General features: G+C 56.4%; 9 protein-coding genes across 9 annotated transcripts; 4 read left to right on the forward strand and 5 right to left on the reverse strand.

The window, feature by feature from the left end:
* Positions 1-769: 769 nt before the first annotated feature.
* Positions 770-2,398, forward strand: F5Z01DRAFT_674647 (major facilitator superfamily transporter; the record flags this gene model as incomplete). Its single annotated transcript, XM_046265065.1, has 3 exons — positions 770-1,756; positions 1,811-1,994; positions 2,058-2,398. The coding sequence occupies 3 exons, from the start codon at positions 770-772 to the stop codon at positions 2,396-2,398; spliced, it is 1,512 nt and encodes a 503-aa protein (XP_046117688.1).
* Positions 2,399-2,707: 309 nt separating this feature from the next.
* F5Z01DRAFT_656661 (ASST-domain-containing protein) lies at positions 2,708-5,168 on the forward strand. Its single transcript, XM_046263592.1, has one exon. It carries the CDS (start codon positions 3,140-3,142, stop codon positions 5,006-5,008), a length of 1,869 nt encoding a protein of 622 aa, XP_046117689.1. The 5' UTR covers positions 2,708-3,139; the 3' UTR covers positions 5,009-5,168.
* On the reverse strand, positions 5,169-6,779 carry F5Z01DRAFT_656663 (uncharacterized protein). The gene is made up of 2 exons (XM_046263593.1): positions 5,768-6,779; positions 5,169-5,717 (listed from the first exon to the last, which is right to left on the reverse strand). Exons 1-2 carry the CDS (start codon positions 6,541-6,543, stop codon positions 5,210-5,212), a joined length of 1,284 nt encoding a protein of 427 aa, XP_046117690.1. The 5' UTR covers positions 6,544-6,779; the 3' UTR covers positions 5,169-5,209.
* Positions 6,780-9,458: 2,679 nt separating this feature from the next.
* Positions 9,459-11,595, forward strand: F5Z01DRAFT_127773 (uncharacterized protein). Its single transcript, XM_046257540.1, has one exon. The coding sequence runs from the start codon at positions 9,573-9,575 to the stop codon at positions 11,376-11,378; it is 1,806 nt and encodes a 601-aa protein (XP_046117691.1). The 5' UTR covers positions 9,459-9,572; the 3' UTR covers positions 11,379-11,595.
* Positions 11,483-13,986, reverse strand: F5Z01DRAFT_127755 (increased rDNA silencing protein 4). Its single transcript, XM_046257539.1, has one exon. The coding sequence runs from the start codon at positions 13,757-13,759 to the stop codon at positions 11,588-11,590; it is 2,172 nt and encodes a 723-aa protein (XP_046117692.1). The 5' UTR covers positions 13,760-13,986; the 3' UTR covers positions 11,483-11,587.
* Positions 13,987-14,020: 34 nt separating this feature from the next.
* Positions 14,021-17,284, reverse strand: F5Z01DRAFT_656666 (microtubule associated protein-domain-containing protein). The gene is made up of 3 exons (XM_046263594.1): positions 16,786-17,284; positions 16,462-16,717; positions 14,021-16,412 (listed from the first exon to the last, which is right to left on the reverse strand). The coding sequence occupies exons 1-3, from the start codon at positions 16,894-16,896 to the stop codon at positions 14,494-14,496; spliced, it is 2,286 nt and encodes a 761-aa protein (XP_046117693.1). The 5' UTR covers positions 16,897-17,284; the 3' UTR covers positions 14,021-14,493.
* Positions 17,285-17,855: 571 nt separating this feature from the next.
* Positions 17,856-20,241, reverse strand: F5Z01DRAFT_674653 (uncharacterized protein; the record flags this gene model as incomplete). Its single annotated transcript, XM_046265066.1, has 5 exons — positions 17,856-18,189; positions 18,239-19,332; positions 19,381-19,519; positions 19,564-20,153; positions 20,212-20,241. 5 exons carry the CDS (start codon positions 20,239-20,241, stop codon positions 17,856-17,858), a joined length of 2,187 nt encoding a protein of 728 aa, XP_046117694.1.
* Positions 20,242-21,089: 848 nt separating this feature from the next.
* F5Z01DRAFT_656672 (60S ribosomal protein L24) lies at positions 21,090-21,934 on the forward strand. Its single transcript, XM_046263595.1, has 2 exons — positions 21,090-21,155; positions 21,218-21,934. Exons 1-2 carry the CDS (start codon positions 21,151-21,153, stop codon positions 21,819-21,821), a joined length of 609 nt encoding a protein of 202 aa, XP_046117695.1. The 5' UTR covers positions 21,090-21,150; the 3' UTR covers positions 21,822-21,934.
* F5Z01DRAFT_708057 (uncharacterized protein) lies at positions 21,935-27,350 on the reverse strand. Its single transcript, XM_046266459.1, has 2 exons — positions 22,573-27,350; positions 21,935-22,525 (listed from the first exon to the last, which is right to left on the reverse strand). The coding sequence occupies exons 1-2, from the start codon at positions 27,313-27,315 to the stop codon at positions 21,986-21,988; spliced, it is 5,283 nt and encodes a 1,760-aa protein (XP_046117696.1). The 5' UTR covers positions 27,316-27,350; the 3' UTR covers positions 21,935-21,985.
* Positions 27,351-27,383: the final 33 nt, after the last annotated feature.

The raw sequence follows: 27,383 nt of genomic DNA on the forward strand, positions 1-27,383 counted from the left end.
TCACGTCTAAGCTTTGAGTCATGTGAGCTTTAATATTGAACCAGTTTTCTCACTTGGTTGGCTGGCTGACCACCCCTCACGCAAATCGACACTATCCGAGAAGCTTGGAGTCATGGTTGCAGATCCGGCTAAATTGCCCGCAACCTTAGGTCGTCGGATCCGTGAGGCGTGGGGAAATCGCCCGCCCAATTCATTGAACAGGCGGCAGCTCCATCGGCAGTTGATCCCCCGAGGCGTCTTGGTCTTGGAGATGGCAAGGGAATTAGCCCGCCCTCCCTGCGTTGATCCCTTGGCCAGCGTAGCCAAGTACTGCTGCTGCAGTCATCCAACAAGGCTCGTGCTTCTCCATGCACGCTCGACCACAAAAGTACATGTAGAATGCGTTGGGGGCAGAAGCCTGAGCGTTGTCAACTCGGACAGTTACATCCAGCGTGTCGCCTCCACCCATTCACGTCCGCCCCCCTTGTCTCTACCGGTGAGACCTGTAGCCTGGTTGCCCCCAACGGGACACCATTACGCCCTCCAAGCGGAGTCCCCGCTTCTACGCCGCCATTCCTCGTCATGAAGCCTTTCCCCAGATCGGCGCGGACAGATCACCGCGCTGGGTCTGGGGCATAACCCGGAGAAAGGTGCGGGGATGAATGGTAATGACCCGGCCGTATAAAGGAGGCTCGTCGTTCCTGCGAACACAGCTATCTGGGACACCCATTTCTCTCCCTTCTCGTAACACCCATACCCAACCTCTTTCCCGTCTGGCGCCACAACCAACATGGACAAGAAAGCCAGTCTCGACGAAAAGGAGCACGTCCCCGGCCACATCAACCCGGATGACCCAGCGTCCGTCGGGGCATGGTCTGCGCATTTCCTCGCCCAGGATGAGGCAACACGCACGGCCTACGAGAAGAAGCTCCTCCGCAAGGTGGACATACGACTGATGCCCATGCTGGTGACCATGTACCTGCTCAACTTCCTCGACCGGTCCAACCTCGCGCAGGCGCGGCAGGGGAGTCTCGAGGCGGACCTGGGCATGACGGGGACGGACTTCAACCTCGCCACGTCCATCTTCTTTGTGGGCTACCTCCTCATGCAGCTGCCGTCCAACCTACTCCTGACGCGGATGAAGCCATCGCTGTACCTCTCGGCCTCGTGCTGTCTCTGGGGCATGGTGTCGACCTGCAACGCCGCGACGCACAAGTTTACGCATCTCGTCGTCGTCCGCTTCTTCCTCGGTTTCGTCGAGGCGCCCTTTTTTCCCGGCGCCGTCTTCCTCATGAGCTCGTGGTACACCCGCGCCGAGCTCACGAGACGCATTGCCTGGCTCTACGCCGGCAACGCGCTGGCCAACATGTTTGGCGGTCTGCTGGGCGCCGCCATCCTGGGCAATCTCGAGGGCGACATGGGTCTCGCTGGCTGGCGCTGGCTGTTTATCATCGAGGGTGTCATTGCCATGGGGTTTGCCATCATTGCGGCTTTTGTCCTGCCCAACTATCCGCACACCACGACCTGGCTCAACAAGGAGGAGCAGGCGTTTGCTGCGTGGCGCCTGTCGATGGACATTAGCGAGGCCGACGCTTACCAGGATGCCTCTGTCTGGGACGGCGTGAAGCTCGCGGTCAAGGACTACCGCCTCTACATCTTTGTGCTCTTGCAGCACATCAGTCTGCTGTCGCAGAGTTTCCAGTACTTCTTCCCCAGTATCCTCGGCACGCTTGGATATGGAAGGATCGAGACGCTGTGGCTGACGGCGCCTTGCTGGGTGAGTTGGCCTGTACATGGCCATTGACTCCATGATGCTGACAGGACGAATTAGTTTGCGACTTTCCTGATATCCGTGTGCGTGACGCTCAGCTCGGCCAAGACAGGGGACCGATCGCTGCACATTGCGTGTCTCTCACTGCTCGCTGCTGTGGGAAACGCCGTAGCCGCTGGCTCGACAGTCACCGGCGCGCGCTTCTTCGCCTTATTTTTGATGCCCATGGGTTCAGTCGCAGCTTGTAAGTGATTGAAGCCTTGCATGAAGCCCTTGCAACGCAATCCGTACTGACGACGTCTTGCAGACCAGATCCTCGTCTCCTGGGTCGCCAACTCGTTCCCCCGCCCGCTCGTCAAGCGCTCCGCCTGCATCGCCATCTGCAACATGATCGGCAACACGGCCACCATCTACGGATCGTACATGTACCCAGCCTCGACGGGTCCCCGGTACATTCCCGGAGGCGCGACCAACGCGGCCGTCTGCGTGCTTGTTTCCCTGCTTGCGCTGACCCTGCGCTTCATCCACAAACGTGAGAACAAGAAGCTGGAGCAGGCAGAGGCGGAGGCGACGGCGGCTGGGGCGGAAGGTGGTGCAGTGGCTGGTGGTGAGGACAGGCGCATGGCTGGCTTCCGGTACATCTACTAGTGTCCAAGCTCGGAGTTGCGGTGGTCTCGCGTCACAATGGACAGAATTCGTGTAGTGACTCTCTGTACGGAGTATCGTGACTGCATTGTTCGTTTTGCTTTCAGTGATGTATTGGACAAGATTGAAGCGCAGCTTGAAGGTGAGATTGTGATTGTGAGACATGTCTTATCGCTCGGATGTATCGATAACGATAAGACCCTTAGAGTTTAGACCGAGTGGGCCCCACTAGCCACGGCCACGCTACCTACGAGGCGTCACCATTTCAGGGCTAGGCGCGTCAATTGGCGGGATTTATGTCTTTAAAGTTGCGCCATCAGCACGACGCCAGGTACTGCAAAGTTAAAACTCACTTGGGCCAAACGTCAACAACAACAACAACAGCATTCTTATGACCTTTTCCCATACTTCATCAACATCTCATTCCCTACACGTCCTCCTGCATTGGCCAGGTCCTCCATCAGCCACTGACGAGAAAGGCAGAGAGAGCATTGCTGCATTCCTAAGGTACCGATACTGCGCCACTGTGCAGACGCACGTGCTCCAGTCTTTCTCCTTATCCGCCCCCGGTTCTCTCCCCACATCGACGCTTGGCCTGTGGGAGGGCCTCCTGATTCTACAGTCGACCGCGCTCTTTGCGTGTCGAACCAACTCTTCTTCGAACCCTGCCATTCGCATCGCACGGACGAGCGAGCGACGACACGCGACGCGACGCGACGTCAGTGCCCTCTCGAACCCCCAACCATGCGGCTCACGGCCATCGTCACAGCCCTGGCGGCGCTCAGCCTCGACCTCGTCGCAGCCGCAGCCGACGCGGACGTCTTCTCGTCGCAACACCTCTACGACTGGGGCTGGTACGGTCTCTTCCCGTACACCACCTTCAAGTCGTACGCCAAAGGCGGCATTCCCCGCGTCAACTTCCTCAGCTGGGACGAGCGATGCACGAACGGATACTACCTCTACACGCCCAAGGGACGCGCCGTCCCCAAAGACCAGGCTGGCCCACGGATCATGGACGGTAAGGGCAACCTCGTCTGGTCCGGCGTCGAGGACTTTGGACAGGCGGCCGACCTGCAGGTGCAGGAGTACAAAGGCAAAAAGTACCTCACCTTCTGGAAGGACACGGAGGGCATCAGCATGGGCTGGGGTCGCGGCATCCACTACATGCTGGACGAGAACTACCAGGTCTACAAGACGTTCCGCCCCGTCGGCGAGGGCATGATGAGCGACCTGCACGAGTTCCACATCACCAGGGAGGGCACCGTCCTGCTGACCGCGTACGCGCCTCTCACCTGGGACCTTAGGCCCATTGGGGGGCCAAAGGAGGGCTGGATCATGGACAGCTGGTTCCAGGAGATTGACATTGAGACGGGCGAGCTGCTCTTTGAGTGGCGCGCCAGCGAGAATGTGCCTCTGGAGGACACGGTCCGCTACTTTGCCGGTCGCGACGACGGGTTGACCCCGGAGAGGGGCTTTGATTACTTTCACATCAACAGCATGGACAAGGACAAGAGCGGAAACTACATTGTCTCGGGTCGCCACACGCATTCGATCCACGCCGTGTCGCCTGAAGGCCAGCTGCTCTGGACGCTCGGTGGCAAGGGCAACCAGTTCGAGGATCTCTCGGGCGGCAAGGCCATTGACTTTGCGTACCAGCACCACATCCGCATCGACGACAACGACGTCATCACCATGTTCGACAATGCCAAGGCCGAGCGCGCCGGCCCTGCACTCAAGTACGACTTCTCCCGCGGTCTTGTGATCCAGCTCGATCAGGAGAACCGCACCGCCAAGCTCCTGCACGAGGTTTACGACCCTGCGAACCGCAAGTACGCCGACTCTCAGGGCTCAGCACAATTGTGGGATGGTGGAAAGTCCATGCTGGTCGATTATGGCTTCTTCCCCTCCTTCACCGAGTTTGACACGGAGACGAGCGAGGTCCTCTGCGACATGCGCTTTGGACCCTCCCTCATGTTCCCCATTGGGTCCGTCAACAGCTATCGCGCTTCCAAGGGTAACTGGGTCGGGAAACCGCTCAAGAGACCGAACAGTCTCTACAATCCGGCCGAGGGTGTCCTGTACGTGAGCTGGAACGGCGACACGGAGACGGACATGTGGGTTCTGCAAGGCGCAGACCACAGCACGGCCGATAGCGGTCCGTGGACAGATCTCAAGGAGATCAGCAAGGACGGCAGGTTCGAGGTCGGCTTTGACATTGACGCGAGCATGCCCCCCTGGCTGCGCGTCGCGGCCGTCAACAAGGACGGCGAGACGCTCTACCACTCGCAGAAGTTGAGTCGCGAGTACGGCAACGTGCCACTCCCCGACGTTCTGGGCGATGTTTTACATGCCCTCCGGTGGATCTATACCCTTGTCGTCACCGGCCTCGGCCTCTATGCTTGGGACTCTACACGTCGTTGGCGAGCGACCCTTGCGCGCGTTGCGGGCAAGATGTGGCAGGTTGTGAAGCCAAAGCTGCGTCGACTCTTCTTTTGGTGGATGCCACGCGGTGTGCGTCTGCCGACGTGGATGCGCGGCGGGCTCTGGAAAGCTAAGGGGAAACCACACGAGATGCAGCCACTGTACGACGCGGACGAAGAGCAGCGTATATAATGAGCATTACGCTTGAGGGAGGCGTTGGTCGGTTACTCTCTGTCCTGGGGGCTATGATGTGCATACCTAGGTTAAGCCCCCTGGCATGGCGTTTGGTGTCTTTCCCCTAGAACCTGTATTCTTACTAAACATGGCATACCTAAATACCACATGGCAGCATTGGCTGCTTGTATTCTGCTATTTTGATGTTCAATTGACGTTCTATTGTGTCTGCACCACGATATTATTCTTCATCCCGCTGTTGCCACGCCGCAGACTGGCCTCGCTGCCGTCATAGCTCTCCGCCTCGCTCGAGACGGCCGGTTTGCCATCTGTATGCCGACCGTTATCAGCCATGGCCTTCGCGTCGTGATGATGACTGTCGTCAGGATCGTAGATGGTGTCCATCATGATGGTATCGTCGCCCATCCTACGCAGCCCGGACCCGCCACTGCCGCCGCCTCCTCCTCCTTGCCTGCGCATCTTGTTGTCGCTCACCTTGCTCGAGGCAAAGTCACAGTTCTTATCCGGCGTGGCGCTGAGCTTGGAGGCGCCCCGGCGCTTGCGGAGACGGCCGACGAGGGGGCCCAGCATGGGTAGCGAGACGCACAGGATGGCGAGGTTGACCTCTGTCGTGGAGAGGAAGTCGACCCAGACCATGGTCTGGGTGATGTTTTCTAACTGGAGGGATGTGAGTGTGAAGATGCGGCCGACGGCGACGCCCGAGACACTTGGTTTTTGTTAGAGGATTCTATACTGGCGAGGAGGAGGAGTACGTACACCAGACCAATGAGGAAGACGCCAGTCAGGCCAACCTTGACCTCGCGCCCGGTCTTGAGACGCCAGATCATGGGGATGGGGAGCAACAAGATGACCACGTCCGAGACAATGTTGTAGGCGCCAATCGCGATGAACACCTTGGGCCGGTCGGCGCAGGTGGCCGGAATGGTCAGATCGTAGTTACCGGCAAAGGGACGGCACATGAGGGCGAGGAGCAGCACGTTGGCCAGGGTGTAGAGACACACAAAGCCCATGACGACCAAGGTGACGCGGCGGAAGCGTTTGCCGACAAAGACCCGCAGGTAGAACAGCAAGACGCTGATCTTGATGATGCTGATGGCGACCGTGTAGGTGAGGGCGTACGAGATCATGAGCTGCAGGATGACCTTTAGGTTGGCCTGGGTCTCGACGAGGGGATAGCCCACGCCCATGGGCAGGTAGAGGCCCTGGATGGTGAGCATGCCGAGGCCCAGCGGCGTGGACAGGAGGATGAGGTAGTCGTCCCAGCCGAGCTGGGCGGACGTCGAGAGGCGGGAGAGGATGCGCAGGACGACGACGGCGAGCGTGATGACGACGAGGACGCAGTTGATGATCATGTGTATCTTGACAATCGGCTTCACCGGGAAGTCGACCGCTTGGAGCGCCATGTTTGGGAGTAGTGTGTGCTGCCTAAAAGCAGCTGTTGGTGTCGAGAAGCTGGTACAAGAGACACACGACGTTCGCACGAGGGGGAAAAGATGAGTGATATGGACTGGACAATTGACGGCAATTATCATGCGTCTCGGCCGAGGGAGCGGATGATGGATGATACATCATCTGGAACCTATGTCCTATGCAACATTGCCGGCCGATGGCAAACCTCTCATCCTGTTTTCTTGCAAGGCCCCCTGACCGTCTCGCGAGAGTCCCTGACACCCACAGAGTCCTCAGTGCGAGTATGCTCCGTAACGTACGTATATGTACGGAGGACGGCGTTAAAAGTTTTTAGTCGCGCTAATTCTATATATCGACGTAAATAGCTAGTTTTAGTGTAAATTTACTAGCGCCGTTCCCCGCCCCTCGACGTATTTATTTCTACCCGCTAATTTAATAACCTTCTAAATATACCTCGGGATACGTTTAATCTACCGCTATATCTACTCTTACGGGAGGTCTTTCTAAGCCTTTTCCTACCTCGTAATAGCTTCTTTTTATATACGCGGCGTACCCTTCTTCGTAATATATCTCTTTATCTACGGCTAGGTAGGCTCGATTATATTAAGGTCCGGCGAGTTACTAGGCTAAGGAAGGCGGCGCGCGCCTTCCTAATCGAAGACTTAGTATTAAAGAGAGTATAAGTATACTAAAGCCTTATCCTCTTAAATTAATATACTTAGCCGGCCGGTAGCCTCGTATTCTTTCGCGAAAGGAATTAACTTCGGCGTTAAGATAATTTTCTAATAACGCTATTAGTCGATACTACCTTTACCGCCTCTCGTAAGCTTTTTAGTCTTTTTAATCTATCGCTATTATAATACGCGGCCGGGGGCTTTACCCTCGCGAAGCTTTATATAATTCACGCTAACCTCTAACTCCTATATCTTCCTTACCTTTAGCTTAAGTACTTTATTTAAAGCCTTAAGTTCTTTCTCGGAGGCTTATTTCTCTTAAGTAATCTTTAGGTATTAATAATAATAAGGACTTTTTTTATCGTAAGAAAAGTAACCTTAGAATATAAACTTAGAAGACCCTTTCTATCGCTTATAAATATAGCTTTTATTAACTTTCTCTTTAGGCGTTCGCTAGATTTAATAACCGCCGCGGCGATATAATAATATTATAGAGGTCTTATCGGACTAGATTACCTTTTTCTAATTATTAAGGCTCTAATCCTTCCTTTCGAGGTATTATTCGAGCCGTTCTTTCTTTATCTTCTATATTAGACTAGGCTTCTTTATAAGCTTAGTCTTCCGGAAGCTAGCCCTACGGAGTATTCGCCGGATCGTCGTAACTAATATCTCGATACCGAAGTAATTAAGATCGCTAGTAATATTAGCATAGCTTTTCTCTCTTCTATATCGATCGCGGCGTATAAGCTTTAAGACCTTTTCTTTAATAATAGTCTACTTAAAAAAATAGCTAGAACGAGAGTTATTAATAAAGAGGGCGTCTATAAAAATAATCGGCCGGACGGTAGGGTCGAAGCCTCGCGCTATAGCGCGGGTAAATATTATATTAATTATACTCTTACTAACGCCTATAAGGGCTATTACCTCGATAATAGTCTTATTTAAGGCCTTAAGGCTTATAATTATAGCCTTTATTATAATATCGGTATACGGTATCTTCACGGTCGGCTTTAAAAGAAAAAATAGTTATATTTTATTAATTATAATAACGTTCGATAGTGAGGGGAAAGTCGGCCTAGTAGATTTATACTTAATATAGTGTAAAAATTCTATAGGTCTAGCTAATCCCTGATCTTCTAGCGTCTTAGCGACTAAAAACTTTTGACGCCGTCCTCCGTAAATATATCCGTACGGAGTACCTGTGTGGGAAACCGGCCAGCAAGGATTCCAAACTCGCAAGCAGGCGATGTTATAGGCGAGCATGGGTCTAGGAAGTCCCGGGCTGCCTCCCCGGCTCGAAAGGCGCTGGTAGGATTTCGACAGCATCTGCTTGGCATGAGGCGACGGCCAGTGAGGAAGAGTAGTTATCTCCACCTAGCCGTTGAAGAATGAAGATACTAGCCATTTTGGGAGTGCCATTTTTGAGGCCTGGTCGCCTGAAAGCTCCTTTCATGCTGGCAGGCCCCGATCCTAGCTTGACTCCCTAATTATTTGTGTTTTGCAGATTTGTCCTGTCGGTATCAGAAGCATGTAATTAGCCAGAATCCTCCTGCGGCTTCTGCGACCACGAAAAAAAAAAAAAAAAAAGACGTTCGTTCTCAGCGGCAGAACCCTGCTCGCTTCGACTCTGAGTCTGGACACAGGTTAATATGTACGTACTTGCGCACATATATATGTGCGGCAACGGAGGAGAGAAACTCGTCTCTGCCACGTCGCGGAGCCGAGGTCCCAACCTGGCCAAAACACCCTTGTCCCTTGGAGGCTGGAGCACCTGAAGGCCAGGGAATCCAACAGGTTAATTACCATGCATTCCTACATGTACTGTCGCACATGGACGGACGTGCAACTCCACAATCTGCATGGGCGCACTCGTGTCCTGTATCTGTCCGGCCAACAGTCGTGAGGAAGCATGGCATGCAATGTCATGCGTACCAGGCACATATCCAAATCTTTGGATCTTGTCGAGTTCGTCGAGCGACATGATCACCCCAGTATCGAAGCAGTTGGACACTCTTCGTGGCCCAGCCGCCCAATGCCAACTTTGCCAAGGGGTGCCCACCACCGAATGCCCTCCCTATTCCCGCATATACGGATGCCAGACACATGCGACGTGCGTCCTGGCTGGAGTAGCCAGTTCCAGGGGCACGAGTGCGGCGCGAATCACAGTGTGCAGCAGCCGCCGGGGTCTGCAGCTGGTCGGATCCAGGGCGACAGAATCCATCCCCTCCTTTCCAACATGTTGGATATGACTATGTAGCCAAGGACCAAGGTACGGATACTATGTACTGTCGTTATCGTGCCAGAGATGGACTGCCGACCAACAGTGCCTCCAGTCCACCCCGCGAGTCCGTTCTCAGGGGTCCTGGCGAGCAGCTTATAGTATCATCCTCCGCCAGGTTTCCTCCAGCAAAATCCCACCCTCTGATCTAGACCCCAGCGCAAAGCGTACCCCCATCACATCCCGCCAGCACCACCCAATGTCTGAATCGTTCGACTACATCCTCGTGGGCGGCGGCACCGCGGGTCTCACCCTCGCGAGCCGCCTCACCGAGGACCCCAGCATATCTGTCCTCGTCGTCGAGGCCGGCGCCGACCACACCAAGAGCCCCCTTGTCCTAACACCCGGTCTCGTCGGCGCGCAGTATGGCCAGGAGGACTACGACTGGAACTTCAACTCGGTGCCGCAGCGCCTGCTGCACAACAGGCGTGTGAACACGCCCCGCGGCAAGCAGCTCGGCGGGTCGTCGGCACTCAACTTTATGATGCTCGTCTACCCGTCGCGGCACTCGCTCGACACCTGGGCCAAGCTCGGCAACGAGGGCTGGGACTATGACGGACTGGCCCCCTATCTCGCCAAGTTTGCTACCGTGCATGCGCCGCCCTCCAAGGCCAGGGAGGCCGTTGGCCTGACATGGCATGATGGTAACCTCACGGGAGACGGACCCGTGCACGTGTCGTTCTCCGAGGGCTATGGCCCCAACAACAAGGCGTGGCTGGATGCCTTTGAAAAGCACGGCCTGGCCATGACGGGCGACATGCGTGATGGTGCCGCGTACGGTGCGTACCAGCAACCCGCGAGCATCGACCCCAAGGACAAAACCAGGAGTTTTGCCGGCACAGCATACTATGGCGACGAGGTGCGCAGCAGGAAGAACCTGACCGTTCTCACCGAGACGCTCGTGCACAAGGTCGTCTTTGACACCGCAGAAGGCAGCGAGCCCAGGGCCACGGGCGTCCTCGTCTCGGACAAGGAGGGCAACAAGAAGACCATTTCCACGTCAGGCGAGGTCATTGTCTGTGCTGGCGCACTGCAGTCCCCTCAGATCCTCGAGCTGTCCGGCATCGGCCAGAAGAAGCTCCTAGATGCCCTTGACATCCCCGTCCTCGTCGAGAACGAGAGCGTGGGCGAGAACCTCCAGGACCACCCCATCGTCTGCCAATCCTTCGAGGTCGCCGACGGCATCGTGTCCGGCGACGTGATCCGCGACCCCGAGGTCCTCAACATGCTCCTCGGCCAGTACAACACGAGCCGCGAGGGTCCCATGGGACAGTCCAACATCAGCGTCGCCCAGGTACCCCTGGCCGACGCGTCCGGCGTCATGTCCGCCGACAAGAAGAAGGCGCTCTTTGCGTCCAAGGAGGGCTTGCTCACGGACGCGCAGGACCAGGCCATCCGCGCCCTGTACGAGGACACCAACGAGCCGATTGTCGAGTACATGCTCTTCCCCAGCCAGGTCGACACCACCCTCGCCGAGCCGGCCAGCATGGCGTCGTACCTCATGCCCACCCGCCCCGAGAACAGCATCACCATCATGACGCTGCACAACCACCCCTTCTCCCGGGGCAGCGTCCACATCACCAGCCCCGACGCCGGCCAGAAGCCCGCGTGGGACCCCAACTACTCCGCCAACGCGCTCGACATTGAGATTGTCAGTCGCCACATTCAGTTCGTCGAGACCCTGGTGGAGACGTCCCCCCTCAAGGAGATGATCAAGCCAGGCGGTCGACGCTTCCCGGACGTCAAGGGCGATACCATGGAGAACTGCCTCGAGATCATCCGCCGGACGCAACTCGGCGACTTCCACCCGGCGTGCAGCTGCGCCATGAAGCCCAAGGAGCACGGCGGTGTCGTCGACGCGAGGCTGCGCGTCTACGGCACGAGGGGTCTGCGCGTCGTCGACGCCAGTATCTTCCCCATTGAACCCGTGGGCAACATCCAGACGACGGTGTATGCCGTGGCGGAAAAGGCGGCCGATCTGATCAAGGAGGACAGAAAGGCGTGATAGCGATGGTAGAGCAACCTCCAAGAGAACGTGAACTCATGCAACCCCTGTCTAAAGATCCGTGACTGGCAAATTCTGACAGCTGAGAAAGCCAGAGCTGAAATAGTGTGAATGTACAATTGTAAGCGCGCGCAGGAGACAAACAGCAACGCTATGCTACGTGCAAGCAAGGGTATGCGCTATCTAAATACATGCAGCCGAACCCCCGGTCAATGCCTCTTGGGTGTCTTCACCCGCAGCATACCATTCGCGCTCGCCCACACGCTGTCCGACACCTTCTGTGGGATCTTGCGGCCCCGGAGACGCTGGTCGATGAGCCACATGCCCACCACAAACTCGGCCCGGTCCAACATGCCGCGCCTCTTCCGGTCCACGAGTTCCCATACTTCCACCAGCTCGTCCTCCGGCAGCCTCGAGCGCCGCCAAATGTCCCTGACCACGACGTTGGCGATGTACTCGGCATAGTCGACTGACGATGCTGCTGCTGCTGACGTCCCGTCTCTGGTGCCGGAACGGATGCTGCTGGTGCCGGAGGACGTGGTGGGCAGGTGGTATCCCCTGTTGGATGCCCATACCGCTTCATATCGTTTTCGCTCCCGTTGGCGGATCTGGTCGCGCCACTTCTTCCGCGCACCCTCGTGGTGGGCATGTTTCCCGCTTCGCAGCTTGGGGCGACGACTCTTCTTGTGCCGGTCATCCTCGCTATCGGAACTTTGCGCAGCTGTATTGCGCATCGTGGTGCGCAGACGAGGTGACCGTGTGCGCTGTGGCAGTATCGGTGGCATCGTCGAGCCCGTGTTGGACGGTGTGAGGCGTGAGGAGGCCAAGGAGCCGGCCATGATGGCGCTCGTGAGCGAGTCAAGGTCAAGATTGTTCCTCGACGGTTGCTGCGACGGTCGCTGCGACCATCGAGTGGGTGACGGGGTATTGCGGCCAATGTCCCTTTCAGTGGGCGACGGCAACCGCTGCGACGTTTGTTGCGGTGGTGGGGAGCTGTACGTGGGGGAGGTCGGAGCCGAGACAAAGACGTCTTGTGGTGAGTCAGTCTCAGATGTCCTCGCCAAGTCCAGCTCGCTCGTTTTTATACGGCCCAGCCCGTGCTTCAGCGAACCAGCCCTGTTGACGCCCCTGGTGCTTCCTCGCGGTTTGGGGGGTGTTGGTGGCTGCGGTTGCGGCTTTTTGGCCCGAGGCGAGTCGCGCTTCTCAGGGTCGCCTGGAGATAGCAGCTGGGGGGAAGGCCGGCTGATGGTCTTTGAATGCTGGGGTGGAGTGGGCGGTGGCAACGGCAATTTGTTCAGTCTTCTAGGTGCTGGAGATTGAATCTCAGGCGTCGATGATGATTGCCCGAGTACCGGTGATCGAAGCTCCGCCATGTTGTACGATGTGGACTCCGGGATTGGTTTCGTAGTCGGTGTCTGGGGGGGCTTTGGGTCTACGGCTGCCGGTTTTGGAGGTTTGCTCGGCCTTTTCTGCGCGTCCACTGGCTTTGGCTTTGGCCTCGGCTTCTCGACCTCATCCCTCGCGGTGTCATCTTTTGTCGTCCGTGGTTGTCTTTCGGCCACTGGTTTCGGGGTTGGGGTGGGAGTGTGAGCCCGCGATGCCGGCGATGGTTTGTCCTGTTTCCTGCTGATCCTCTCGGGGGTCGGTTTCTGCTGTATAATGGCCGGCTTTGGATGTGGTGTCTTTGGCCGGGCCGACTGCCGGGGCGGTACATCGGGGGCTTTCTCATGCTTATGATCAGCCTCCTCCTCTTTTTCCTCTAGACTCTCCTTGGATGGATCTCTCGGCAATCTTTGGACCCGTTTCGGCGAAGGCGTCGACCTTCTGCGCGCAATCATTCCCTCGTCGACGCTACCTCCATGCCTTCTCCTAGGACTACCACCCTCAAACATTCGGATTAAATTCCCGGTAGGCGGAATGCTCGCAGCATCGACATGTTCGGTGGCGGTAGGCGATCCAAGATGCGACATGTGTGCATAATGTGACGGCGACCCCGTATGTGATCCAATCGTATTCACGCTCGGCGACCTCCTCACTCTGGGACTCGGGCTAGCGCTCCTACTCGCCGCCAGTGTGGCGGCGATGAAGCTCGCGTCTTTGCCTCCATTCTTGGGTGATAGGTATTGAGTTTGTTGCTGCAGCCTGGAATTGATAATGGTGCGCGCTTGCTGGTGGTCAATGTCCGGCAGTCCGGTGGTGCTGCCCCCTGTTGTCTGGGCGCTTATTGTCGCAGCGGCCAACGCGCGATCGTGGGAGTCCGTCGAGGGTGCTGCCAGGCCACGAGACTTGTTGCTGTTCTGAAATGCTAGGCTCGCCCCGCGCAGGGCTGCCGAGGACGCTGATGAGGATGCAGGCAGGCCATGAAGCTGGTTTGTGGTCATGGTCGTCGTCGTGGGGATCCGAGGGCTCGTCGTTCCGTGTCACATCTCGAGGACTAGTTTTTCCGTTCGTTCGTATACGACGCTAGGCAGGTAAAGCAAACGCTCGCGGCAAAAGGAAAAAGATGGAACGAAGCGAGGGACGACGCCAGAACAGGCAGACAAGCAATGGTGAATTGACGCGAGAAGGCCGGACGCAGTGGAAGGATGGTCGGATGGATGGATGGAAGTCAGGGCAGCTGTCATCTGCGTTTCGTCATGCGGATCCAATCTCAGGCGACCCCCAAATGGAAGCTAAGGCACGAACTCAATTGGCTGGTCAGGGTGCCTTTGGTGGGCTAGGCACCAACCACAATCCACTAATTCACGCTGCTGTCAGGGGATCGCGTGGTAGTGACGCGGCGCTAGAAGGGCCTAAGGCGCGGCTGTCTTGGGGGGCGTTCCAGGGGTTCAGCCTTCAACGCCTGACATGATCATCACGAGAGTCATTGTGTACTTCAATACCAGGTATTGATCAGACGCACGTGTGCAAATTGACATTGGACGTGGATGTCTCCATCCTCTCCTCTCCTATGCCCAGGGCAGCTGGAAATGGACAACAAGATTGGGCGGCAGCCGCAAAAACCCCAACGCCATGCTCTTACGCCTTTCTCGCTGAAACAAAAACGCCAAACACACAAGCATGACCAGCATAGCTCATCATCGTCATCGTCGACCACACCACACCAGACCATTACTTAGTACGCATCTTCATCCGTCCACTCGCTCCCCGAGATGATCCTGTTCCCCTCGGCGTCCACCATCACAGCACTCACGGTCGCCGGCCCTCGCATGCGTTTGCTGCCCTGGCTGCTATCCGGGCGGAACGCTTCGTGGGCACCCTCGTGCAAACGCTTGTTCCGCGCAGCCCGCAACTTGGCGTAGTATGCGTCCGAGGCGTCGGGTTCGGGTTCCGAGTGGTCGTCAAAGGTCTCCCAGTTTTCTGAGCCAGAAATCTGCGTAGATGACTGTGATATTTGTCTTGACGACCCCGACGAGGTGCTGTAAATCGCTGGACGCGAGGCAGGTGCGCGGACAGTGGCATAGGGGTCGTTGTATCTCGAGTCGTAAGAGTCCTCGTAGTACGAGGGCTGGTTGTGATAAGATGATGACCCATTCGAATTCGAACTGGTGCCGGACAGCCCACGCATAGCCTTGGGTCTGTCATCGTAGACATCCTCCGGCTCCGTTTGGCGCACAATGCTGCCCGCAATGCCGGCACCCTTGTATGGATTCCTGGGCGTCTCCAGCTCGGGCACAGAGCGCAGGTCGCGCATCTTTGGTGGCGGTGCCCTCATGGGTGCCCCGTTCCTATGCAAATCACTCCTTGACTCTGGACGTGCCCTCTCAGGCGAGTTGTTGCCGTGCTTGAGATTCGATAGCGGCGCGCGGGCAGGAATCCTGCTAGGACTGGCCTTGCCACTGGGCTGTGCCGCCGCAGGTTTTGCGGGCGTCTTTCTGTATGTGGAGGTGGGTGTCTTGGTCATGGATCTCGGCGGGATCTGTCTCGTGGTGGTCTTGCTTTGCACAGACTTGGGTGCCGCTTTGACTGCCGAGGCTGGTGGCCCGGCAGGTGTCTTGGAGCGAGGACCAGGTGCGGCGGTTCTCTTAGCCTCGCCAGCCTCAATCTCGTCCAGATAGCGCTCTCCAAAGACCAGGAACGGTCGGTCGTACTCGTCCTCCCATTTCTCGAGAATCTTACGCAGTTCGGCCGTGATCTTGGGCAGTTCCTTCGCAATGCGCTTGCGCATCTTCTCCTCTCGGAGAAGTTTGCCAGGGTCACGCTTCTCACCCTTCTGCCCTCGGGCCATGAGCCGCGAGGCATCCTGGCTCGATGTGGCAAGGTCGTCGCGCTCTTTGATGAGAGACTTGTGACGGTCAATCAGCGACAGAGTGGGTGCGCGCTGCTCCTTGAGCGCCTCCAGCCGCGCAACCTCCCTCTCATGAGCTTCGAGCAGGGCATCGCTGTAGACGTCTGAAAAGGCAGGTGTAAACTCGAGCATCTCATCCTCGGAGAAGTACAGCGAGTCCCAGAGTTCCTGAAGCTTGACGCGCGAATCCTCGACGAACAGGTGCAGGTTTTGTCGCTTGAGCTCATTGAGCCTGGCGAGCTCATCCTCAAATTCATTGATCTGTCGAACGCCGCAGCCGCGGTTTGCGTTGAGGAAAGCCTTGGTCTCGCCAGCATCGACGTCGAGCTTGATCCAGAGGGCCTCCACGGCAGCCTTGAGACTCTGCAGCTTCTTCTCGCGGTTCTTCTTCTCTTCCGACAGCTTGTCACGCTTAGCGAGGAGTCGGGCGAGATCCTCCTCGTGCAGACCGAGCTGCTCTGGCGATTCGCGGTAGTACTTTACAATGGCGCCGTCCTGTTGGGCCTGAGGGATGCCAAGCTCCGCCCAGAGCGATATGATACTGTTGGCTAGACTCTGCACGGTGGCGATCCGTTGTGTGTATTCTTCGTAGACGCGGGTGAACTCAACATCAAGGCGATCCACATAGCTAGGCGAGAGGTCAAACGTCGGTGGAATCGAGGCATTGGGACTGGTGGGTGGAAGAGCGATCTGGACAAAGGTAGGTTCCAAGTGAGACGAGTAGGATTCGAGGGCCTCGACAAGTTCTGTCTCGTTAGCACGGGCAGATCGTGTACGACGGCTGAGTCGACTCACTCTTGACCTGCTCAAACCGCTCCCTGTGTAGGCGCTGGATCTGCTGGTGCTTTTCCTTGAGGTGCGCTAGGCATCGGTTGAGAGGGTAGGTGATCTGCATGCTGTCGTCGTCGCGACTTCGTTTCGAGTCGTCGAGCGATGTCTCCATCTGGTGGATGGCTGTGATGATCTTCTTGGCCTCTTCGACCATCTCCTTCTTCTCGGCATTGACATGGCGGACTTGGCCTTCTAGGGCCTGTGAGAGCGACTCGAAGAGCTGGAGCAGTTAGTACCATGTCCGCAGCAGCACGGAAGATCGCAGTAAACAAAGAGTGGTCAGCGTACCTCGGCTTCGCGTGCCTCGCGCTCGTGGCTGGGCACGCCAATCTCGTCGAATAGCCCATGCAGCTGGGCTACGCTCGAGTTGACCTGCTGCGCCAGGTAGCTCGTGTCCATGGTGGCGCGCGCGATGAAGATGGTGGCGATGCGTTTGTGGTGAGTTCTCCCAGTGCGATGAGAGGTGTGCGCTTCTGGAATGTCGCGTGTCGCGGGGCGCGATGTCTCGGTCTGTGTAAGCACACACCGCGTGTTTACTCGTCGTGCACGCTGCGGGTCGGGGTTTGGCAATGCAGGGCGCGACGGTGGCAGGGCATGCTAATGGTACTCTAGAATGAGGTTTGCGACAGAGTGGCTCGAGTAAGGTAGCCAGGAACACGGCCAGTGAAGGCTTTGTTGACAATGATGTTGACGGATGGTGGTACGAAGCGGGAGGATGCGTGATCCACTTGTATGATGGCGCGCCGGAGTATAAACTCAAGTGGGCGTGTGTGTGGATGATGTTTTTTCTCGATCTGGAGGTTGGCCCAGTTGGCATGGCAACCATGCAGTCCAGCGTTTCAGCAGCCAGAAGACAAGCATGCCCACGCGCTCGTCGCTTGTTCTGTATTTCTGGAGAAATAACCGATCTGGCAATTGTGTTGGTTTTGACAAGGATTGCCCTAGGATGCTCTGCCGATGCATTACATGAATTTCACAGATACAAGGCAAATTTGATTGGTCTTTATCTAAATGCAATTGTCATGATCGAGATGGAGTTCGTCTTGGACTGCCATTGACTTGAAAGTTCCCCAGCAAACGCACATTGCCATTTGGCCTATTATAAAACATCAAGAACTCTTTGATTGCAGGTATTTGATACGGTGCAGACAACATTGACATTCTAATCATGATAGAACCCTAAAAGGAATCATTGTGATGGTTCTGGTGTGCGATACTACAGGGTAGTTAGACTCGAATGCGCAAAGTACAGGCTTACCGGTATGTCAACAATCTTAGGAAGACCACCCGGCAAACTTCAAGCTGCAAGCCTGAGACCCAAAGATCGCTTATTCATAATGAAAATTTTAATCAGCACCTTAGACAGCGCTCTCCAACTCGCTGCTTGCAAGACTGCCATCTCCCAAGACCAACATGTCCTCCCTCAAAAAGTTCCGCAGATCGTCCAGATCCAAGCTCGCGCACAGTCCCCCACACTTGGGCGGCGTGTGGCCTCTGCTCAGATCCACAAGGTGCTGCGCAGTGTCCCAGTGTGGCGGACTGCTCGTAGCTTTGCTTGCTATAGCAGTCGTCGTGGTCGACATGGGGTGAGTCGACGAACACATCTGGGGGCCATTGGCGTGATCATCGTGGAAGGCTATGGGCGGCAGGGTAAACCCCGACAGCGCTTTGTGAGATGTGGCAAAGGAGGACCTGGACATGTCAGGATCTTTTCAGAAGCAAGTACTCAGAGGGGGCTTACATCTCGATATCTGGCAGGCCAACATGTTCTTCCGCCATGCGTGGTGACAGATCTCGGACGCCTTGGCGCATCTTGGAAAGCCACCTGCTCACCGTGCTGGCATATAAAGTCGATACAGGGAATAGCGCCCCCATTATCTTGAGCAGTTCCACGTTGGCTTCGGTTGCCTCGACGGCCTCCTTGACCCTCTCGCTGACATCGACCCTGCCAGCTGGCAGGATCCGCCCAACATAGTACATCATTACCCGGCTACTCTCGAGAGCAAACCATGGCAGCGCGGCGTCGCTGAGGAGCCTTGGTCCGTGCTCCGCTGCCTCAGCAAGCAGATGTGCAATCTGTCGCGCATGGAAGTAGCTTTCTGCTTGCAGTGCTTGCCAGGCCTCATTCTGCTCTGGCGGGAAAGTGGGTGAGTTGGGCAGTCCGTACAGCTCCGGCAAGGCGATCTTGTACAGCTCTAGGTAAGCGTGATGGTAGGTGCAGTGAATCAGCATCAGCGCACCAAGTTGGTTCGAGTCCAGCCTTGCGTAGATGGTATCCGGGGAATATTCCACAAACTCGGGCAGCTCTCGCCTCCATCGGGACATATCTGCGTCCAAAGCGGCAAACTCGCTGCTGGGCAGCCACGGCGCGGGACCGGTATCGGGCTTCGACACATAGTTGCTGATGCGCTTCCAGAGCGTAACGATGCGTATGTAGTAGGCCATGATGCCCATGTTGTCCGCAGGTTTCCTAGGAACCATGGCGGGACTGAGACATTGCAGTACGTGTCCAACTCCCAGAGTCTCCGTAACACTCGCTATGCGAAGACCAAAGTTTCGTTCATTGCAGGGCAACTGAATCTTGATCTCGGACTCTTTCATCGTGATCAAAGGATCCGTGTTCCAGGCGTCGAGGAGATAGCAGGCCCACATCAAGCGGCGTCGAGACTCGCGAGGAACGACAGAAGGACTTGACGTATCAATGCACAGGATGTCAGCTGATGTTTCGCGATGGAGCTTCAGAGACTGCGCTGCACGTATAGCCAAAGCACCGAGCATGAGTGCCTGAGAGTGCTCCCCTTGCCGGTGGCGAAAGTCGCATAGCAATACGGTAGCCTACAAGGCGCTTTAGTCAAAGGAAGCCCAGCGACAGATGTGACCTACCATGAGCCGGTGTATGGAGATCTTGCCACAATGGCTCAGCACTATGGCCTCTGCTTTGGTAGCCCACTGATTGCCTGCGGCTCTGACAAAGTCCTCACTTGGCATTTGATCGAATTGTCCTAGACTCAATGCGTGGAATCTCCCTCGGTCAGCTATACCCATCGGTGGATCGTGGTCACTTACTTGGCGCCATGAGCACATGTTATGTGCAACAAGGCCGAGTCATCTTCCGAATTGATACCATTGTCCAACTGCCGCATGAAGCTGGGCTTGTGTACGAAGGCGAAGCATCGTATGGGGTGGATGTTGGCAAAGTAGTGCTCCACAAGCCTCCTGACTTGTCGTGGAGGTGGGATCTCAGGAGATAGTAGCCACTGCAGAGAGTCGCTTGGCTCAACTAGAAGTGGTGTTTTTGGAGGTGCCTCAACGCCTTCCCCGCCTCCTTCGACATCCTCTTCGGTCTTGACCCCTTGTGATGCGGGACTGAAGTTCTTCGCCCAGCGAGGTGTGCTGCCTCCGTCGTACACACAATCGATGCCCTTTGCACCACACCTTGCGCAGCGTGGTCTATCCCCGTTGCATTTTGTCTTGGACAGGCGGCAGCTGGTACAACTCCTGTATGTTCGGGTTTTCCGGAGCGAGGATGTCGCCAACGATGTCAGGCTTGCTCGTCGTCCTGCGGTTGGCGAGGCGAGACCCAAGGTGTCGTCCACACAGTCTAGCTGGAGACGCTCGCAGTTGCGACAGCCGTTGGGTCGTCCGTCACATTTCACCTGTGTCTGTCTCAGTCTTACTTCTTATTTGCTGTCCTGGACTCTTCCACATGCTCACCTTGCGCGCCCGGCATACTCGACAGCCCATTATCGAAGGCTTGCTTACTCGATTCTCTCTAGAAGTTAAGGGTGAGGAAAATACGAGGACGAGAGAGCGCGACAGCCCGACCGGCCCAGGCCCCTACTTCAAAGGTGTCACCGATCAGCCGAGTTGCGTGTAAGTTCTAATACGAGAATCTCTACCCAATCGAGACACAGCGCAATGACGTGCTCCAGAGGCCTCAAGACGTCTTTGCCGTTCTCGCCTACAAAAGGACATTGGGTCCAGGGTTCGCATAGAAATTGGAACGAGCGAGGTGCACAGGGAGAATAAGGAACGTGATGTGGGTTGCGTTGGTCGTGGTCTCATTACTGCTGCGTCGCACTGCGGGCAGACTAAACATGATCTAGAACCGCATCATAGCCCGACGGTCCGGAGGGCAAACCAACGGGCAGGATCGTTGTTGTTTCGCGCCCGGGCGGGACTGAATTTCTCGTATACGAGGACAACACGTGCCCATCTGCAGAATTGCAATAAGTGCTCGTCGTCCGCATCGCAAATATTGAGCTCGTGTTGGTTTGAGTGCGCCTTGGGTCGAGAGCAGTCGTGTTGGCTGCCTTATCAATTACGCATCAGCGCGCAGGGGACACTACCAAAAGGCAGCTCCAATCCTGCTGTAGCCTGGAAACACCCATTCTTTATGAGATTGATGAAGTGTTAAACCGGTGAAGACGCGCAACAAGCGAGAGCTGGCACCATCGAGGCGTGTCGTGCGTGACGATAGCAGGGGGTGGACCCACATTTCATTGAAGTTCTTATCAGAGATGATAAGCCGATAGCGGGGCGATAAGCCCGCCCCAGACCCACCACGGCAAAAAAGTTTCCCAAGTACAGCGACCGCCAAACCACCATCACCAACATCGCATTCTTGCTTCAAGTCCAGGTCCCGTCGCCAACATGCGGTAGGTCTCCTCTGACACCAACGACGCTCTCAAAGCGAGACGTGGAACTAACTCCATCACAGTGTCGACCCCTGTTTCTTCTGCGGACGCCCGTCCTACCCCTCCAAGGGCATCACCTTCAACCGCAACGATGGCCGCTCCTTTCGCTTCTGCCGCAGCAAATGCCACGCCAACTTCAAGCTCAAGCGCAACCCCCGCAAACTAAAATGGACAAAGGCCTTCCGCAAGGCGGCCGGCAAGGAACTCACCGTCGACTCGACCCTCGCCTTTGGCGCACGCCGCAACATCCCCATCCGCTATGACCGTGATCTGGTCCAGAAGACGCTCAAGGCCATGGAGCGCGTGTCCGAGATCCGCGCCCGTCGCGAGCGTGTCTTCTACAAGAACCGCATGAAGGGCAACAAGGCCCGTGAGCTCGCCCGCGCGCGGAGACTGGTCGCGGAGAATGAGCACCTACTGCCGAGACTGCGCGGCAGTGAGAAGAAGAGGATGGTGGAGATGGGTGCCGATGAGGAGGATCTCGAGCTCGAGGAGGCAAGGCTGCGCGATGGCAAGAAGGCCGTCAGCAGGGCATTCGGTGGTGAGCAAAAGAGACTCAAGGTGCGGATTGACGATGATGTGGAGGACATGGAGGCTGGCGTGGAGGACATGGATGTGGAGGAATAGAGAGACAAAAGAAAAAAGAACATACGTTTGTGCAGGGGTTACGTTACTTTACTTCATGGCGTTAAGGTCAAGCAGGTTACGGAAAGAAATGGAAATGATCAAGAACAGCTTGGTATTCTTTTGTTTTTGAACGCCGTGATCTATGCAGGTAGTATTCGTAACAATTATTCTCCCATCTCCTCGTCCTCCTCCGCGGCAGCAGCCTCAGCCGCAGCCTTCTTAGCCTTGTGCGCCACGACCCAGGCGTTGGCCTTGGCCATGATCTTGTCTTTGCCCTTGGGGTCTCTCTTCTCCTCCCAAGCAGCCCATCGCCGGAACCAGCTCTCAGCCTGCTTGGGCTTCAGACCCTTGACCCTTGTCCTCCTCTCGAACACATCTCGTACGGCCGTCTCATCGTCACCCTCAAGGTCAAGCAGTTGACTCCACAGATCACCCTTCTTAGGGTAGGCAGCTAGCAGACCCTCAAACATGGTGCGTCCTTGCTCAGGGTTGCCGTTGGGTGACCGGAACTCAAGCGCAGCCAGGCGGCTGATGATGTTCTGGTGGTGCATCTTGGGCAATTGCTGCGTGGCACGGGGAAGAAGAGCACGCGCACGGGCTGGGTCGGCACGGGTAACGTGCAGGAAGTGAGCGTAGTTGTACCACACGTTTGGTGACTTGGCGCCAAACTTCTTGACCATGGCCTCAAAGAGGGCATCGGCGTCCTGGCATGGTTAGCAATGTTCTCCATGAATTGGGCGGTGTGGCTTACCTTGAGCCTGTCTGACTGAATGTACATGCTAGCCAGTCGCTCATAGACCTCCTGCTCATCATTGACCTGGCAGGCCCTCTTGAAGACCTCCTCAACCGTCTCCTTGCTGCCGTACACAATCTCGAGGTTGAGATAGGCGCCCCAGACGGCCAACTTCTCAGCCTCCTCAGTCATGTCAATGGTCCGAATGGCCTTCTCGGCCACCTCTCGCGCCTTGGACAACTCGCTCACTTGCATCTGGAAGGCCATGTACTGGATCCATCGCTCGGAGGAGTTGGGCTCAATCAGACACAGACGCTCGTGATCAAAGGCGGTCTGAGGGCCGTTGGTGTCAAGGTCAGCTGTGCGGTCAACCTCAATCTCGGTACCCTTGCGCTTCTTGGGCTTGACCTCGGTGGGTTGGCTCTCGCCCTCGTCCTCGGAGCCGGACTCTGCAAAGGCATCAGCTGCCCACGCAGACTTCTTGCCGGCACCGAGACCGCCAGCTCGAACCTCGTCATCGTCGGACTCGTCCTCGTCGTCTTCATCCTCGTCTTCCTCATCCTCGGAGTCTGTCTCTCCGGCTGCGACAATCTTCAGTATGGCACCGCCGTCATCCATCTCGACGTCACTGTCGTCCTCGTCCTCGTCATCAACCTCGTCCTCATTATCTTCATCTTCGTCGTCCAGCGCGGCACCCTCGTCCATGTCTGTGTCATCTTCGTCAAACAAGGAGGGCTTCAGACCAAAGTTGATCCTCCTCTTCTTGAGATCAATGTCCAGGATCAACGCCTTGACGACATCGCCCTCCTTGTACAACTTGGCAGCGTCGTCCACCGGCTTGTCAGCCATCTGGCTGCGGTGGCACAACCCACTGACATTGGCAGAGTTGTCGATGCCGATAAAGGCACCAAAGTCTTCCACCTTGCGGACCTTACCCGTCACAACCTGTCCCTTCTTGAAGTCGTTGAGTGTCTTGGGAGCCACATAGTTCTCCTGGTCAACGACAGAGTTCTTCAGGGTCAGCTCGAGTTGCTTTGTGACCGGGTCGACAGAAAGAACGCGCGTCTTGACGAGCTGGTCGATCTGGAACTCGTCCTTCCAATTCTTGAGGAATCGGTCTGACAGGTTGGAAATCTTGACAAAGCCAGTGACCTGACCACCTAGGAGCACAAAGACACCCTTGTCGGCGACATTCTTGACGAAACCACGGATGACATCGCCAGGAGTGATCTGTGAGAAGTCGGTAATCTCTTTGTCGACGACGGGCAGCGTTGAGCTCATGATACGTGAAGGGCGCACCGATAGTCGGAGGCGCTTGTTGCTCGCATCCACCTCAACAACAGATACGCGCACAATGTCGTTCTTGTTGTACTGTGTAGTGTTGACATCCTTGAAGTCATCCTTCATATCAGGCAGATGCACAGGCCCAGAGACCTCGTCGCTCAGCTTCACCAGGATCTGGCGGTCGTTGACCTTGGTGATACGGCCAGCCATAATCATGTTCTTCTTGAGCGTGGACCAGGTGACTGCGGGCGCGGTGGTGTTGGAGCGCGCTGAAAGGTCCAATCGGTTGTTGCTGGCATCGACAGCGGTAACCTTGGCTTTCAAGGCTGAGCCGACGGGGAAGTTGGCAGACAAATCGTCAAGCTGCGAGACGTCGTCCGAGACCTCCATGATTGAAATGCGGCCACGTACGTTGGGCGAGATGTTGACCCAGAGGTACTGCGCGGTGACGTTGTTGACGAATGCAATCTGCTGATCGCCCGGCTTGACTTGTCCCAGTGCCAGAGGCTCAACAGGTCCCGCCTCAGCGAGATGGCTGCCCTTGACTGTCAACTCCAGAACGGAATGCGCCGAGCGATGCGAGAAGGGTAGGAAGCGGTGGTCCTTGGCATCGTGAACGCCAATGACCTTCGCCTTGAGGGTCTGGCCTCTGTGAAACTTGGCCAAGGGTTCCTTCGGATTGTCGATCTCCTCCCAAGTGTCAAAGCATTGGGACACGTCGATGCGTCCTTGGACGGTACTGTCCACAACGAAAACGTTCATTTGCGTCTCCTTGATGGACCTGACCTTGACCTTGATGATGCTTCCTTCCGACAGGTTGTCTTGGGGCGCGACCTTCTCCTTGCCCTTGCGCTCAGGGGTCTCAATGCTCGCGTCGGCCGGGGCCACTAGGATACGCTGCATGTCTGGGATAGTAGAAACAACCTTGACTTCGAGTGACTGATGCTTGTGCATGCCAAAGTCAGCGAGCGCATGAGTCTCCGCTGGTAGACGTGACTTGGGCAGCAGAGCGTTGAGCATGCCGCCAAATTGAACGAACACTGCAGTCAAAGTAATGTGCCTCACATAGCCCGGCACAACAGCGCCCTCCTGCACCTCGTCGAAGCTGGTAAGCAGCTTGCCCTGCTTGGCAGCCTCCACAAGGCTAGGCTTCTGGGACAAGATGATAGCCCGTCGCTTCTCGTCCATGTCAATCACAAGCAGCTCCGACATGGCCTGTCCGACATTGATGCGCTTGAGCTTGAACTCACACTTGCTCAGGGACTTGTCCAACAGGTGGCCAACCGGCAGAACAGCCTTGAGGCCGCTGTCGGCGAGCTCCAGGTAAAGCTGATCTTCCGACTTTTGCGTGACCTTGGCATTCACAAAGTGTCCAACCTTGAGCTTCTTCATAGCTTCCTGCTTGTCCAGGCCGAACGCAGCAGGGTCCTTGCAGGAGACCACCAGGCGCTTGGCCTCGGGATCAACTTCAAGGACGTGAACAGAAACGACCTGGCCAACGCGGAAATGCTCGTGAGGATCACGGATGTAAGCCTCGCTCATCTCAGACACGGGCAGGTAACCCCTGATGCTACCGTAGAACTGGATGAAAGCACCGTTATTCTGTAACTTGACGATGGTGCCGGGAGCCTGCATTCCCACGCTGATCTCGTTGTAATCCTTGACGACGGGAGCGTCCGAGTTTACGAGCGTCTTCTTCATCGTCAGGCGCATCCGCTTCCTCGACGGGTTCGTCGACAGAACACGAGCCTTGACCTTCATGCCCTCTCGGAACTTCTTCTCGGGGTGTTGCAGGCGAACATCAGACAAATGGCGCTCGGGCACCAAGCCAGTGATACCCTCGGCAAGTTTGAGTATCAAGCCGCTGACACCCTCCTCGGTGATCACAAGCTTCTCGACCTCGCAGGTGACCACAGCACCGATGGGCACATCGTCCATGCGGATAAAGGGCTGCTCTAGAACGCTCTTCTGGAAGGAGACAAGGAAAATGCCGTCCACCTCGTTGTAGCCAACCACGCGACCCTTGTGCTCCGAGCCAGTTTTGAAAGCACCGCTGGTCTCGTACAGTGCATCGACCTTGCCATCCTTGACGCGGGAAATGTGCACGAAACCACTGAATCCAGGCACACCCACATCGACAAAGAGACCGATTTCGCCTTCGACGTGGCGGACAGTGCACTTCTCGATCAACGAAGAGATGGGCAGCACCTCAGTCGGCAACTTTGTGCTCTTCGTTGGGAGCTTCCTGCCCATGGACGTAATGTGTGGCAGCAGAGAAATACCCAGCTTGGGCTCCTTGGCAGAAGGGAATGTGCAGATGACACGAGCCTTGACCTTGGAGCCAATCTTGTACGTGCTGTCCAAGTCAGTACCCTCGGGGCCGACGCCAGAGTGAATCACATCGGCGGTGACGTCCAAAGAGCCCATGACTTTACCCGCCAGGCCGCGCCTGTCCGTGTTCGTCACCAGGACGTCCGCAGTGGTACCGGGCAAGAAGGCGTTGATTGTCGTGGCGTCCTCGGGGTAGGCCTTGGGGTTGTTGAGGCGCTTCTCGAGAAGCGACAGCTGGACGATCTTGCCGCCCTTGCTGTTCACTGAGCAGAGAAAGACAGCGCCGGGCTGAAGTCTCTCTTCGCTGATGGTGGACGGGATTTCCTTCTTTGGCAGGAAAGCCCTGGTCTTCGAGATGCCCAGATCCATGACACAGCCGTGATCTTCCACGCTAATGACAGAAGCCATGACCGAAACGTTGTTGACTAATTCATCCCAGCCCATGCCTGTGTTTGCCTCGGTTGGCCTGAGGGACAGCTCGATCTTGCGTCTTCCTTTGCCGCCTGCGGAGTCGTCCATTGTTGAGACGACGTAGACACGTACGTACTGGCCGATTGTGAATATTGACTGGAGGTCCACATCGCTGTCATTTTCCTCCTCTTCATCTTCGTTTTGCTTGTCTTCGTTGGCGACGTGTTCCAGCTTCTGGGTCAACTGTTCGGAAATGGCGACGATGGAGACATGACCGATCAGGTTGTTGGGCAAGGTGACTTCGAGATCGAGGGCGTTGATTCGGGAAATTTGTCCTAGCACCAGTGACCCCTTGACCAGCTTTTTGAAACTCAGACTCTCGACTTTGACGGAGTCCTCTTCATCCTGCGCACCCTTCTTGTCGCCCTTTCCTTTGCTGACCTTGGCCTTGATCTGCTTCTTGGCCTTGGTGCCCTTCTTGGAGGTGGTGAATTCGTCTTCCCGCATGGCATCCGCTTTGGCCTCCATATGGATCTGCTTCTGCTCCAGAGGCGTCAAGACGCTGCCGCCACCACGAGGAAACATTGGCTCCTCATCTTTGAGGACAGAGGAGACCGATTTGGCGGGACGGTCTCCCTTTGGTTTCGCATCCTTGGCGGGCGCATCCTTTGTCTTCTTCGCCGTTTTCGCCGGCCGGTCGCCGCCGGGGGCGTCCTTTCGTTTGAGGGCGCTCATTGCGTGTAAAGGCGTTGAGGTTGTATAATTGCTACGCGGGCCGACTGGCGCAATTGATGGCCCTGAAT

This window comes from Emericellopsis atlantica, assembly GCF_019669845.1.
Source record: "Emericellopsis atlantica unplaced genomic scaffold F5Z01scaffold_15, whole genome shotgun sequence".
Taxonomy (NCBI): domain Eukaryota; kingdom Fungi; phylum Ascomycota; class Sordariomycetes; order Hypocreales; family Bionectriaceae; genus Emericellopsis; species Emericellopsis atlantica.

Excerpts from the sequence above, each read along its gene's own strand:
- F5Z01DRAFT_656666 (XM_046263594.1), bottom strand. The coding sequence starts at position 16,896 with ATGGACACGAGCTACCTGGCGCAGCAGGTCAACTCGAGCGTAGCCCAG. Across the intron at positions 16,718-16,785 it reads GCGAGGCACGCGAAGCCGAG|CTCTTCGAGTCGCTCTCACA; the intron begins GTACGCTGACCA and ends TAACTGCTCCAG. Across the intron at positions 16,413-16,461 it reads GCGGTTTGAGCAGGTCAAGA|AACTTGTCGAGGCCCTCGAA; the intron begins GTGAGTCGACTC and ends CTAACGAGACAG.
- F5Z01DRAFT_127755 (XM_046257539.1), bottom strand. The coding sequence starts at position 13,759 with ATGACCACAAACCAGCTTCATGGCCTGCCTGCATCCTCATCAGCGTCC.
- F5Z01DRAFT_656663 (XM_046263593.1), bottom strand. The coding sequence starts at position 6,543 with ATGATAATTGCCGTCAATTGTCCAGTCCATATCACTCATCTTTTCCCC. Across the intron at positions 5,718-5,767 it reads GTCTTCCTCATTGGTCTGGT|TGTCTCGGGCGTCGCCGTCG; the intron begins GTACGTACTCCT and ends ACAAAAACCAAG.
- F5Z01DRAFT_708057 (XM_046266459.1), bottom strand. The coding sequence starts at position 27,315 with ATGAGCGCCCTCAAACGAAAGGACGCCCCCGGCGGCGACCGGCCGGCG. Across the intron at positions 22,526-22,572 it reads TTCAGTCAGACAGGCTCAAG|GACGCCGATGCCCTCTTTGA; the intron begins GTAAGCCACACC and ends TAACCATGCCAG.
- F5Z01DRAFT_127773 (XM_046257540.1), top strand. The coding sequence starts at position 9,573 with ATGTCTGAATCGTTCGACTACATCCTCGTGGGCGGCGGCACCGCGGGT.
- F5Z01DRAFT_656661 (XM_046263592.1), top strand. The coding sequence starts at position 3,140 with ATGCGGCTCACGGCCATCGTCACAGCCCTGGCGGCGCTCAGCCTCGAC.